Raw genomic sequence first — 13,154 nt, 5'->3', positions numbered from 1 at the left:
TTTTCCTAATATGAATTCTTAGACTGAGTCATGGCACACACATGTGACTGGAATTGACTAGAAAACAGCATCTCTTTGCAATGATTTCTGGGATACCATCATGCTACTGACAGATGTTTGTTGTGGATAATCTAACCATGCATAAATATGTCTGAGCAAAAATCAAATAATTAATAAATAAATAAGTTTGCATTCCTTCAGTTTGGTCTAGAGCCCAGTGTACAGACTGGGCTAACAGAGCCTTGCTTACATTTTTGACTCCCTAATTCAGAAACCACAAGATATTGTTTTCTTTCTCCCAACCCAATGAGGCACTGGCAGCGATTTGCAGATGCATTTGTGCATGCCACCCCTTCTTTCTTCCCTAAAACAGGTCTTTAAAATGGCATGTTAACATGTAAAGACACAGGGACTATCAAGTCCTACCATTGGCCCTCATTATGCTATTTCCTAGATCAGTATTATACTAGTCGTCATGAGCTTCTTGATTGGCAGGAAGAATTATTTCTTGTGCATTTGTGATTACACAACAGCAAACTTTGCTTGCTAAAAAGACATGGATTGAACTCCAACACTGGATATGACATATTTGGCCACAGATTTAAACACAGAAACTGAGTGCATGCCATCCAAGTCAATGAATTTGACAGAAGAGCAGTAAAACAGTTTAAGAAATGGTGCTGAAGAAAAAAAAAATTTTTTTACTTTGGACAGAGAAAAAGGCACCAGTATCTAAGGAAACTGTATCTAAGGGGAGGTGCCCAATTTCGGCCTCTGTTCAGCCTGACAAAGATATCACAGAGCAAAAGAGGCTTGGCAAATATCACGTGACTCCAAGAATAAATATTTGGCAGGAATCCATTCTGCAGCCACACTGTGTGAATTCATGATAAGGGGAAAAAAGAGACGGGCTTTATTAAAAAGAAGAGAGATAGCGAGCAAAAAGCTTTTTACTCCCATTGACTGGACTTGGCAAAAACTGTGTCAGAACAAGAGGTAATGGTATGACACAGGCAGTGATCTTGAGCAAGAATCCTTCCAGATTGAAGATGCCAGATATCGTTGGTGACATAGGTGTATCCATTTCTCCCTTTTCCTGGTCCATTCCAATAAGGTGCTAATAAGGTCCTAAACCATACTGGCACAGACCACTTATGAAACTAACCTGGGTGAATCTTCATGGATATATAACTGAGTTTCTTTCTAGAAGACAGTTTATATATTAGTTGTTACAGCTGGCTCACCAAAGCAGATATGTTCTTGTCATTTCTGAATGGTCCCTTCTAATGCTAGTGAGTCACACCCCAAAAAGCTGGAAGGAACAAAGGCATCTTTCTCTCTCAAGGTACTTCACAAGAGCTCTGTTCACATATTACAGGGAATTCACACACATCCTGGCCATAGCTGTGTGCATATGTAAGAAAGAACCAATGTGAATTCACACTGTAAATTAAACTGGGTACCAGTATTTGAAAAGATCCATAGTTTCAATCACACATTCATGTAACCTGAAACTTACTCATGTATAAAGAAAAATCAAGTGTTCACTGTACATGGATTGTATGCATGTCTACCATGACTTGTAAACAGGGCTTAGAAGCCAATTCATTGCATGATTAATGCAGAAAGGCTTGAAATTGACTATGATGAGCCTGGGCATGAATGGATAGCCAGGTGATGGATTGAAAAAAGGTACAGCCAGATGGCAGGACAGAAGGAATAAAATCTTCTTTGACAACTGGTGCAATTTGGGAACAACCCTAAGCAAGGCCTGCTCAGACACATCTCATTTTACTCAAGGGGACCTACTGCCAAGAAAGTGTTCTTATGATTTGCTAGGAAGTTAGATACAGCATTACCAGAGGCATACCCACTACCTGTTCCTACCTGTGAGGACACTGGGCACCTGCTTTTCCTGGGGGTCTTTTTCAACTTTTCTCTAACTATTAGGCTGCCCTCTTCCAGGGCTATATGAAGGAAGTGTCCATGTCTACCTACCCAAGCCCGGATGGATAATACTGTCATTCAAAACTGCTGGTGCCTCCCAGCCACAGGAGAATTTTATTAGCCCTCACAAATATCCTATACTATAGGCATGTCATTTCTCGCTTTTAATTATAGCTCGTTAAATCCAATTAAGTGACTCTATAAACTAATATTCTATGTGATGGAAACATAAAGTCAAATTGAAATAAAGGTGAAGCTGATATACATCCTTTTATTAGCAAATGGAATTAATTCTATAAAGATGTGCTAGATAGCTTATCAGGTACCCCTGGAATATATGAGTGCCTGGCACAGGTCTGTCTGTGTGCCCACATGTATGTGCATACATGAAACTGCATAGGCCATATGTAAAACCCCCTGGGGGGGGCAATGTTACAGCTGCTTGCCTTCCCTACAGCCTCTCAAACCCTTGTTGAAATTACAGCTGGAAACAGTCAAGGATGAAGCACCAACTTTGGAGGGGACAGTGGGAAAGTTTGATAGCCACGTAAACTTTTGAAGATTGAATGAAACAAAACAAAGAGTTGGAAAAGGATTACATGAGGGCTTTTTTTCCTTTTATATTTTGCTGACAGAATTCCTGTGCTTTTAATTCTTTAGTAGCAGTCAGGAAAACCTCTTTTGATAGACATTTCATTAGCCCAAGTAGAGATACTTTGTCATTGGAGTGGTGACTGTCCATTCCTATAGCCTCCCGTCAACCTTTTCTCTTGCAAATGCCATTTCTAAGCTGCCAGGACAAACACAGAGATCACATAACTAAACAATTAAGATAGATGACACTCAAGCTGTAAACCCAGAGCTGGACTGTGCCACTTTAGACAGCAGTTAGATGTTCACATCACTCCACAGAAGAAGAGTCCTAACCTAGCCTTCTGCGTTGGGTGTGGATTTCTTTTTAATGAATAGGGAAGTAGGAAATACAGTAGAACATAGACAATTTTATGTGGTACTATTTAGCTACAGGTTTTCTACCACAATGAGAATTGGGCTCAAGTTTTTTGCAATTTGTATCTCTGGAACCTGTGCTGCTAAGAATGACTTTTGCAGGAGGTAAGATGAAAGGAAGGAAGTCATGGCATTAAGCCAAATCTAAGTGATTGTACAGAAAGGAAGACCAAAAGCATTTAAAAGGGCATTCTCTTCTGAAGGGGTCACATTCATGCAATTAGAGTTACCTCTCCGCTAGAGCACACAAAGAAATTTTCAGTAAATTGAAGGTGTTTTTTTTTTTTTAACTTGCATGGGAGTACCAGCATACTAGCACAGGAGATAAAAGTGAAGCAGTACCGGGTAGGGAAATTTCTGAAGACTCGGGAGAGGAACCTGGGAAGGGCAGTTTTTGGGAGGGGAGACAGCTCAGCAAGGAGGTGATGCAATAAAGCCAATCTCCTGAAGATCCCCTTTTCTCTAGGGGAACGGATCCCTGTAGTCTGGAGATCAGCTGTAATTGTGGCAGAGCTCCAGGCACCACCTGGAAATTGACAATTCTAGCATGAGCCTAAAAATGCACAGGATGCACTAACCTTATGAACGTCTTTTTCTTTTGGAAGGTAAGTGCACAGAAACCAAGACACAACAAAAGTGATTAGCAATGGACTGAAACTGGAGGAACCCATTCATTCCCACCTTTGTGGTCAAGCCAAGGTAGAACACGACAGCCTCTTCCAGTTTTAACTTTCATCCACATTCCACGGATTTCAGTAAGGCTTTGCCAGCCTTATCGCTCTCCACGCAGCCCTGCAGCCACACTGTTGAATTGTGCACTGAAATACAACTGCTGAATCATCTGAAACTCGGTTTTGAGACTTGTGCAGAAAAGCTAGATTTGTTTTACTAACAAGCTTGATCCTTCCCCTTGAAGAAACGGCTTTGGGAGCAGACTTCATGTTCTTGGGTTACATCCCTGTGTCAGCGCCAAAGCGTTTTCAAGAGCGTCCAAAAGTTGCAACCAATCAAAGTTGGATCTTTGTTTTGCCTTAAGGTTCTTCATTCTACATTTAAAAACAAATGCTTCCAATGGAGCAGGCTCTACCCCTCCCACAGCTTCTCTTTCACTGACATGCTGCTTAAGACATCAACAGTAATTAAGCCCAACTCTGAGTGAACAGTCCCAATCTCAGGGCCTTGCAACAAGCCTTAATGGATTCCAGACCATTCACAGACTTGCTCCAACTGACTAGATGACATTGCCAAACCAGACTGCAAACTGACAGTAGTTTACCCCATACACTAGGAAAAAAAATAGCGCTCCTCTCACAATCCAGGAAATTAAGCAGCCATCTACTGCAAGGGTGCTTGGCCCAGACATTTGTTTGGCATTACTGAGCTAGTCAGAAAGACTGAATTAAGGACTTTGTTTTCATTAAGCAACAACATGCCTCTTCAGCCAAAGCCTGGGCTCTTTCTTGTTTGCTCATGTTGCACTTGCTCCATCTATGGTGAGGGTTGCCAGCAGGGGATGGGGGGGGGGGTTATCAGGAGTGGGAAGGAAGCCCAGATGATGCTATACCAACATGTCTGTCACTTCCATCGTGTCTTGGAAGTGATGTCATCCTGCTGCAATGTCAAGGCAATGCTCTGGTATTTGGGCAAACACTCTACGGGGAATTTGGCTTCTACCACAGACATGGCTGACATTATAATTTCATGTTCTTGCGAGGAAGGGTGGTATAGCAGCTTCATTACCAAAGGGGTTTTGCACATTTCCTCTGGAAGGTTGATTCAGAGAACAGGTGCTACACCTGTGACAGCAGAACCTCAACAAAGACAATAGAACTAGGCTTGTGCGATTCGCGCCGTGGCGGGGGGAGGGCGCTGCCGGCAGCGGCGTGACAACGGGCGCAACCACGCAGGCGCGGAAGTCTGCGCGCGCCCGGAGGGAACGGCCGCCGAATCGCACAACCCTAAACAGAACCAACAACAAAATCTACTTGGAGAACCTGAACTGGCATATGGCTTGAGGGAAAAGTGCTCCTCCAGGTTTGAGGGTCCCAGGACTTTAAACGTAAAATGAGAACATTTTGAATTGAGATCATAATAAAGCAACTAGTGAAGCCAAGCCAACAACTAATTTGCCTTTTCGGTCAATAGAATTTTACAAGGCGCCTTAAAGGACAGGTCCATACGGTGCATGTTACTGTTGGGTGTTACAAAAGCATGGCTCAATGTGGCTAGGTTGCCTAGCACTTGGCTCATACATGGCAAAGGACTCTTTGATCTTCCAAAAGCAATTCTGGATCTAACTAAAACTTCCAAACCCTTAAGCTGGTTTGATAGAGAACTCTATGCTATATAATAACGACATATCAACTTTTTCCTTCTCATCTGGATTCATTGTTAGTATTCTATAGCAGTGGTCCCAACCCCCAGTCCGGGGACTGGGACCAGTCCGTGGATCAGTCGGTACCGAGCTGCAGCTCCTCCTCATCCTTCTCCCCGGCTGCTGCTTCGGGGGCTGCGCTGCCACTCTGCCACCGGCTCACCTTTGGTACTCTCCGTCGGCCATGGCTGGGGCTCCCCCTCAGTGTGGCACTACGCAGCTACTGCTGGTAGCGCCCTCCAGTGGAGGGCGGAAAGTCAGGGGCGCCAGCGGGAAAGCAAGTGGAGCAGGGGCGCAGGTGGCAGCGGTGACGTCCCTTGGCGAAAGACTACCCCCCCCCCCGGGCCTCAGTAAAATTGTCAAGCGTTGACCAGTCCCCGGTGATAAAAAGGTTGGGGACCACTGTTCTATAGTGCCCACGCCCACAGCATCCACGTACTAGTTATCGAGAGTGGCAGCTACATTCAAAGGCTTAGAGAAATACAAAGCAGCTGGTCATCAACACATTGACTGTGAACTCTAACTCCCAACTCTAAGGTTCTGGATGATCTCACATGTCACAACTCAAATGCGGAGAGGAAAGAACAGAGCCTGTATGTGAGATGCCATATTTAAGTTCATAAGCAGACAGCTCTCCCATAGAAACAGTGCCATTTGTTTGAAAGACGAGACCACGGTCATTGGTGAAGGACTCCAGAAACCCCAAGCTATGCCATAAGTTTCCTAATGACTGTTTAAGCACTGGGAACTTCACTGCCCCAGCTCCCATGCAGGAGCACAAATCAGGAGTGGATGAGGTGCACCAGGCCAAATGCTCCCCTGTGTGGGTGCAGGAAGAGGTGGGGCAACCTGCCATGACTAAAATTCCAGCCTGCAGCCCGGCATGAAACCTCCAATGCATAAACGGTCAACAAGATTTTGTGATACTAGAAGTCATTGAAAGCTCAGATAAGAATTGTTATCATCCATCAAGACCTCAATTCGAAATCCAGGTCAAAAATAGACTGAAAGAGGTCAAAGGAAGATATGCCATTGAAGTATGCCTGGAGATTATCAACCAATACACCCTCAACTCACTTAATAAACGGGAGTTTAGAAACTAGTTTAACATTTGACTTTACAGACTCTTATCAACATTTTAGCAATAGTATCACAGATCTAACTGAACTAAATTCCTCCAGCGGGTTCGATTTAGGGACCAACTGATTTCACATTCTAACCAGCTAACTGGAGGAAATTCAGGTCATGCAAGGTACCAGCAAAGACAGCTTTCTTTTCCATTATCTTCACCATCTCCCATGCATGATCTGTCCAATTAGATCATAATCTTTTGTCAATAACATTCTAGCCGTGAGTTCTCCATTAGAGGGATCTCACATGGAACAAGAGGGCTCCAGGAAACACCCTCTTGAATGTCCTAAACCAGGGGTCACCAACCCCCGGTCCGCGGCCCAGTACTGGGCTACCAGCAACCGTATCGCCCCCCCCCCCGCTGCGAGAAGCTCGCCAGGCCCCGAGCGAAGCGGATGCTTTGCTCTCGGCCCGGCTAGCTTCTTGCTGTGAGAGTGGGGGGAAGAGGCAGGCGCGGCCTCCGGCATGCCAGCAGACACTAATGCGCACACGCGGAGCTGCTACGCATGCTTGTTAGCACCCCCTGCTGGCAAAAACACGCATGTGCAGCTATTCTGCGCGTGCTTGTTAGCGCCACCTGCTGGTGAAAACGCACATGCATGCGGCTTTCCCTCAACCCCGGAGGAGGTCCTCATCCGGTAAAAGGTTGGGGACCGCTATCCTAAACAACCCACTAATCCTGTCTGCAAGTATAGCATTAAAAACCCCAAATATCCCTGAGCAGATTGGAATCCCAATGGGATTTTAATACTTACTTCTCCTATTTCCCCAACAAGAATACGAAGTTCCCCAAATATAAGTTCTGCTATCAACTGCTTCCCAGAAAGCTGCTCAGCACAGAAAATAGTCCAGTAAATGCCCTTTAACATGTTGTGACTAAATAACCTAAAACAGTCCCATAGTATTCATGAAGGCCTGAAAATGACCACATAAGAGAGAGACTGCATGGATACCGAATTTCCCAAACTGATAGCAGCTTACAGTTTTCAACTTCCAGGTGATTGCAGGGGGTGTCACAGGATTACAAATGATCTCCAGATGACAGAGATCGGTGTCCCTGGAGAATATAGTTGCTTTGGAGGGTGAACATTATGGCATTGTGCCCCACAGAGGTCCTTTCCCCACCCAGATCTCACTCCCTAGATCCCCTCCCCTAAATCTCCAGGTATTTCCCAAGTGGGAGTTGACAACCCTGTAAATCAAGCTAAAGAACATGGTACTGGGGCGCTCACTGAAGAACTATGTGACTCACATATCTGTCTCTGGAATCAAATACTACAAATACACAGTCAAAATCTGGCCACTATCATCCAGCCAAGTTTCAATCAAACAAGACATGTGGTGTGATTGATGAAACTGCAAGATTTTATTACAAGATTTGAAGGCCAACTTTAACACCAATTTCTTGAAGAAAAAACCTGATATCAGGGTGCCGTGTTTCCATTCTAGTGAATATTTTTCCTATTCCAAACTGAACATTAATCTTTACTTAACAGAAAACAAACTGGGGTAGATCTTGCAGATTGGAGAAAATTGTCAGTCCTAGTAAACCAGTACACAACCAGATGCACAGTTAAGCTAAAGCAGACGGAACTTAAACCAAGTTAACGGAATTAAAATAAGAAATGCCAGATGGCACCTCAGCTACATTGCTGATTGAAACGTTTACAATACTCTCTTGCCTGGCACAACAGGAATAGGCACGTAAGACAACTTTTATCAGGAGATAAACAACATGCAAATTCCATTGCAAGGACCACATTGTGCTATGTTTGGCTCCGTCCCTGAGCCAAGGAAAGAACAGAAAAAGACGGCTGTAGCATGAAGTGAAGGATTATTAAAAATATAAAAGTGCTGTCTACATCCAACGGTCAACAACAACATTCCAACATTAGTAATATCTTCAGAAAAATAATTTTGCCTCTCATTCTCTGGAGCTGTACCACTTTCCATAATTAAAATGTTATTGTGAATTACTTCCTTACACGCACAATGTGTAGGTATATGTGTATACACTGCATTTGTAGATCAGGAAGCAGCCACCAGAGCACAGGGCTGTCACAGTAGACTAACTTCCACTGCATGTCCAGTGATACCTGTTAATAGGAAGGAGGCAAGAAACATCTGAGAAGTCCCAAGCCATTTTAGTCCCTCCCAACTTGCATTCTTGGCCGAAATGTCTACATTGTGTTTGAGTTTAAATGAAATCTACAATTTCTACCAAGCATAAATGAAATCTACAATTTCCACCAAGCTTAAATAAAATCTACGATTTTTATATCAGTGGACTTAGAAGGTCCACTGCAAAACTTGCATCTGGTTGTTTCCCTTAAACTGTCTCATAATTCCAAGACCTATAGAAGCAGCAGCATCAGGATTGAGTAACTAACACAGTAGGTTCAGGTGACCAACACTCTCAGGAACGACACAGGATAGCATTCTGAGAGCATTTAAAAGAGCACCATGCAACAATAGCAAGTGAACACTGAAAAGACCACCATGCAACTTTTAGTCATTCAAATCCAGACTGATGCACAATGATGAACCCCCCTGCTATTTTCCTGAACAGAAAGGAATTGACAGCTCTAGAGTTAAACAAAGGAAACTAAAAGAAGGCTCAGAATGGAAGTTTTGACACAGTTACTACAATAACCTAAACCCCACATGACAGAGGAATAGGGGATCCATAGGCCCAGGGTGACAGAATCCAGAAGCAGGTGTTCATGCCAAATCTGTGGCAGTTATGGCATGTATTTGCAATATGGGTTTGCTGAGGTCAACTGGCTTTAGGATTTCCATGGGCCTGTCATGTGCATCAGGCTGGCCAGCTCCCCATTTCTCATTCCATGGTGCTACTGGCCAGGTTATTTTAACACCACCAGAATAGTACTTCGGTTACTGAAGTTTTCAGAATATCTGGGTTATGGATGCTTCCCATTCTATTCATACAAATAAACTTGCACACCTATTCTATTACATGTCATACATCAGGTATTACATCACCAGTCTCTTTGGTAAGCAGCCGTGTCTGATCCCTTGAATCCTTACTGCCACAATCATGACACTGGTTTACCAGCCTTTTAAATATCAGATGTATAAAGTTTCCATCATCCCAGTTCCAAAACATATACAATAAGCTTTCTAGGGAAGAAGAAATCTGTATTTTGATTGCAAATCTTATTTATTTATTTATTTATTTATTTGGATTTTTATACCGCTCATTCATTGCAGCTTTACAATCCTTCCATGTCTGAAACTAGAAAGGGGATGCCAGTAAATGTGTAAGTTTTTATCATTATTATCCACCAAAGAAAAGTGCTCCAGGAAGAGAAAGTTTCAGACTTCTGAGAGGATTGTTCACAAAGTATTTCTCTTCAAAGGGCATGCCACTCATTTGGGGGGGGGGGATGACAGGAGACTGAAAATCTTTTTTGAGGAAGCTGGCCCCACATTTAGGTCCAATGAATAGTGATGGACTTGGACCCTAGGGATTTGCCTTTTATACAAATTTCCCACCAGGTTTAAATGGATAAATGCAACGACAGCAATTTCATTCAGTCAATGTTTAACATCAAAGATGACCCGTGTCTTTTGAAAGTGAAAAGACTACTTAGATCAGCAGTTGAAACACCTTCATTTCAAAAGAGCCGATTCCCCATCTTCCCTCCACATTGTACAGGAAGAATCTACAACTCTTTGTTCAGTTGCTGCACAACTATAGCTGGGTGTAATATCGAGATCAAAATATTAGGTTCATCCATGATTAGCTATGACTTACTTGTAAACTGTGGATATAAGTTTGTTTTTCTGGAGAAAACTGCCTTCACACCTCTTTGCATAAAATAGGGACAGATGGCATTGGGTAAACTTATGAAGGGAAACATTGTTTTGTACAATGCTTGTATGTTCCAGAGAAGTACCCAAAAGTTCTACTAAAGATCATGCTGGAATAGGACAGTGTTCTTTCCTTTGATTTTTGCCCTCATTCCCAGGACTGAAAGCTGCACCCGCACAACTTTTAACTCTACATTCTTCCTAACTCTACAATTATTCCATGCTCCTATTGTGTCTTCTAGGACACAAAACACTTCATACCATGTTTTTAACCAGGGTTACATGGAAGTAAATCCTACTAATCTCAGTATAAGTTAATTTCAAATTAGCACACTCAGGACCACATTCTGGAAGTAAGCGCTAACCAACAGACTGTCAGATAGAAGGTCCACAAAGTTAGCATGCTGCCTATACCATTATAATATTTCCCTTCCATCCACAGGAGCTGAGGCTTGAGGAGCTTTCAGTTCTCTGTTTGAACACATCAGACTCACCCAACTGATCTAAGAATTATTGCACCAAGGAATACTTTTCTGTCTTCTTACATAAAAGGAATAGATTCGCAAGAGTTGATTCCAGACTCTTATGTGCGTGTGCGTGCAGGTGTGTAAATCATCTGCTTTCTAACTACTGGAGCAGCATATTGGACCAGGCCCAAACACAAGGTCTAAAGCCCAGGAGGCAAAATATTGTAGATACATAAAGCAGCCTGTCAGTGAATGAACCAGATCTTCAAGAGAGCCCCCTTAATGCCTCAAAATAAAAAAGATAAAAAAACTGGAAAGTTAGCCTCTGTTTAATGGGCATCTGAAGAACTGGTTTTTTATACTCCTCTTTTCTCTACCCAAAGTGGCTCACAAACACATTTCTCTTCCCTTCCCCACAACAGACAGCCTGAGAGGTAGGTGGGCCAGAGACAGCTTCCAGAGAACAGCTCTGAGAGAACTGTGACTGGCCCAGAGTCACCCAGCTGGCTGCATGTGGAGGAATGGGGAATCAAACCCAGCTCTCCAGATTAGAGGCCACCATTTTTTAACCACTACACCACGCTGGTTCACAAAGTATACTACATATAATTTGCTTCCTGTAAATCAGTTACCCTGGGCATTATCAAAATAAAAACGAGTTCCAGGATTGCCAACTGCCTGGAGGAAGAATGTTTTGTCCCCTTTGCTGAGGTTTAATAGGCTTCTTTCTACCTGCCTGCCATGGGAAGTTCCAGTTGTCCACACATTAAGCCTCTGTTAACGTGACAGGCCATTTCTTTCTAGCCACCCTGAAAAAAACAGCCTTATTAGCTAGGGAGAGAAACTGAAAGTCGCTTTGGCATTAAGTTGGGGACGAAACACGACTCACCTTCTGAATTCCTGAAGTGACTTCCATGCCTCAGCCTTCCTCTCTCCCCCTTATTCAGAAAGAAGCGAATGCAGACTCGGCCACTAACCCCAGTCGCAGAGCGCGATAGGCGCCAGAGGACCCGCCAACTAGTCGAACTCCTAACCTGAAGGCGCTCGTGCGATGTTCCTTTAACGGGAACCCGCAACTCCCTTTAAAACCCCGGCAGCCAATCAGAGGCGGAGTGCAAACTCTGGGAGCCAATGCAAAGTGAGGCTTTCTCCGCACGCTCTTGGGTTCGTTTTAACCCTTTACGGAGAGCCATGGAGTAGCCCGGGCAAAGAGTCGCGCCACGCTCCAGCTGTGCGGGGCGTGTCCCACATCTGTCTCACTCGAGGCCAGCCGCAGCGCTGAGATTCCTTTCTGAATCGAACATCTTTTCCTTTTAAAGGATGGCGGGGAAGCATCGGAGAGTCAGTTCGCGGAATGAGGAGGTGGATGTGCGCGGGAGAGGGGTGCGGCGGTATTATTAGCCCTTTGCATCTAAAAATAAGTTCGTGTCTAAGTCGCGCTCTTTGGCCCCTGTTCTTCCCACCTTGTGCGATTCGACGTTGCTATAATATTTTTTTTTTATTTCACCAAATAAATATTTTTAAGCCATGGTAACGTGGGTTTATTTATGTAACTAGAGATGGCGATTGGAGCATTAACAACCTGGGTGAGAACTAGCTTGGACATGACACATTATTTGGGGATATTATTAAAATACTTGACATTCTTTGAGGAATGCCCATATTTAGTCCGTTGCAGCAAAAACAGTAAGGAGCCCTGTGACAGCTTAAAGATGCAAGCACCTTATTGTGGCAAGGATGCCTGGTGGGCTAGGACCTATTTTGCCAGAATCAGGATAAGTTGTCCACTTAGTACCATAGTTACAGAAAAAGAAATGTCAACTGACGATTTTTGCATTTGCCTCAATTGTATTCTACCCTTCTCTACAGTGGGGAACCAAGGCACCTTTCCCCTTGTTTTATCCATATAACAACCCTGTGTAGTTGTGAGTTCCTGCATTGTGCAGGGGGTTGGACTAGATGACCTTAACAACTCTGTGATTCTAAACTAGGCTGAGGCTATATGGCTGGGCCTAAGGTTTATGGAAGAGTCGGAATTCAAATGTGAGTTTTCTATATCCTAGTCTTTCTCAACAGGGGTCTCATGAAACCCTGGGGTTTCTCAACAGCCCTGGACGAGTTTCGCTGATTGGGTGGGAGTTAATTAACGCAAATATTTTTTAAATCTTTTTAAAGAAATGTCATTGAGTCCAATGGCACCTTTAAGACCAACAAAGATTGATTCAAGGTGTGAGTTTTCAAATACATGCACTCTTCCTCAGATAAAATGGAACAAGGATCATTATTTATTTATTACATTGATATAAGAGTACAGATATCAGGCAAAAGTAAATTAATGGCAAATTAGTAAACTGTGTCTTAAAAAATTATTGGATGATATGATTATATATAGG

At 43.4% G+C, this 13,154-nt stretch overlaps 1 protein-coding gene across 1 annotated transcript in view; it reads right to left on the bottom strand.

Moving 5' to 3' along the window:
- The window catches only part of LMCD1 (LIM and cysteine rich domains 1), a 61,224-nt gene extending 49,398 nt beyond the window's left edge, over window positions 1–11,826 (bottom strand). The window contains exon 1 of the mRNA XM_077325255.1: window positions 11,651–11,826. Within this exon, the coding sequence (XP_077181370.1) occupies window positions 11,651–11,677 (27 nt within the window). The 5' untranslated portion in view covers window positions 11,678–11,826. The remainder of the gene's footprint in view (window positions 1–11,650) is intronic.
- Between the last annotated feature and the right edge of the window lie 1,328 nt (window positions 11,827–13,154).

This window comes from Paroedura picta, chromosome 3 (genome assembly GCF_049243985.1).
Source record: "Paroedura picta isolate Pp20150507F chromosome 3, Ppicta_v3.0, whole genome shotgun sequence".
In the NCBI taxonomy this organism is placed as follows: Eukaryota; Metazoa; Chordata; class Lepidosauria; order Squamata; family Gekkonidae; genus Paroedura; species Paroedura picta.
Note: the sequence above shows the minus strand (reverse complement) of the source record. Positions and strands in the feature narration are given on the sequence as shown.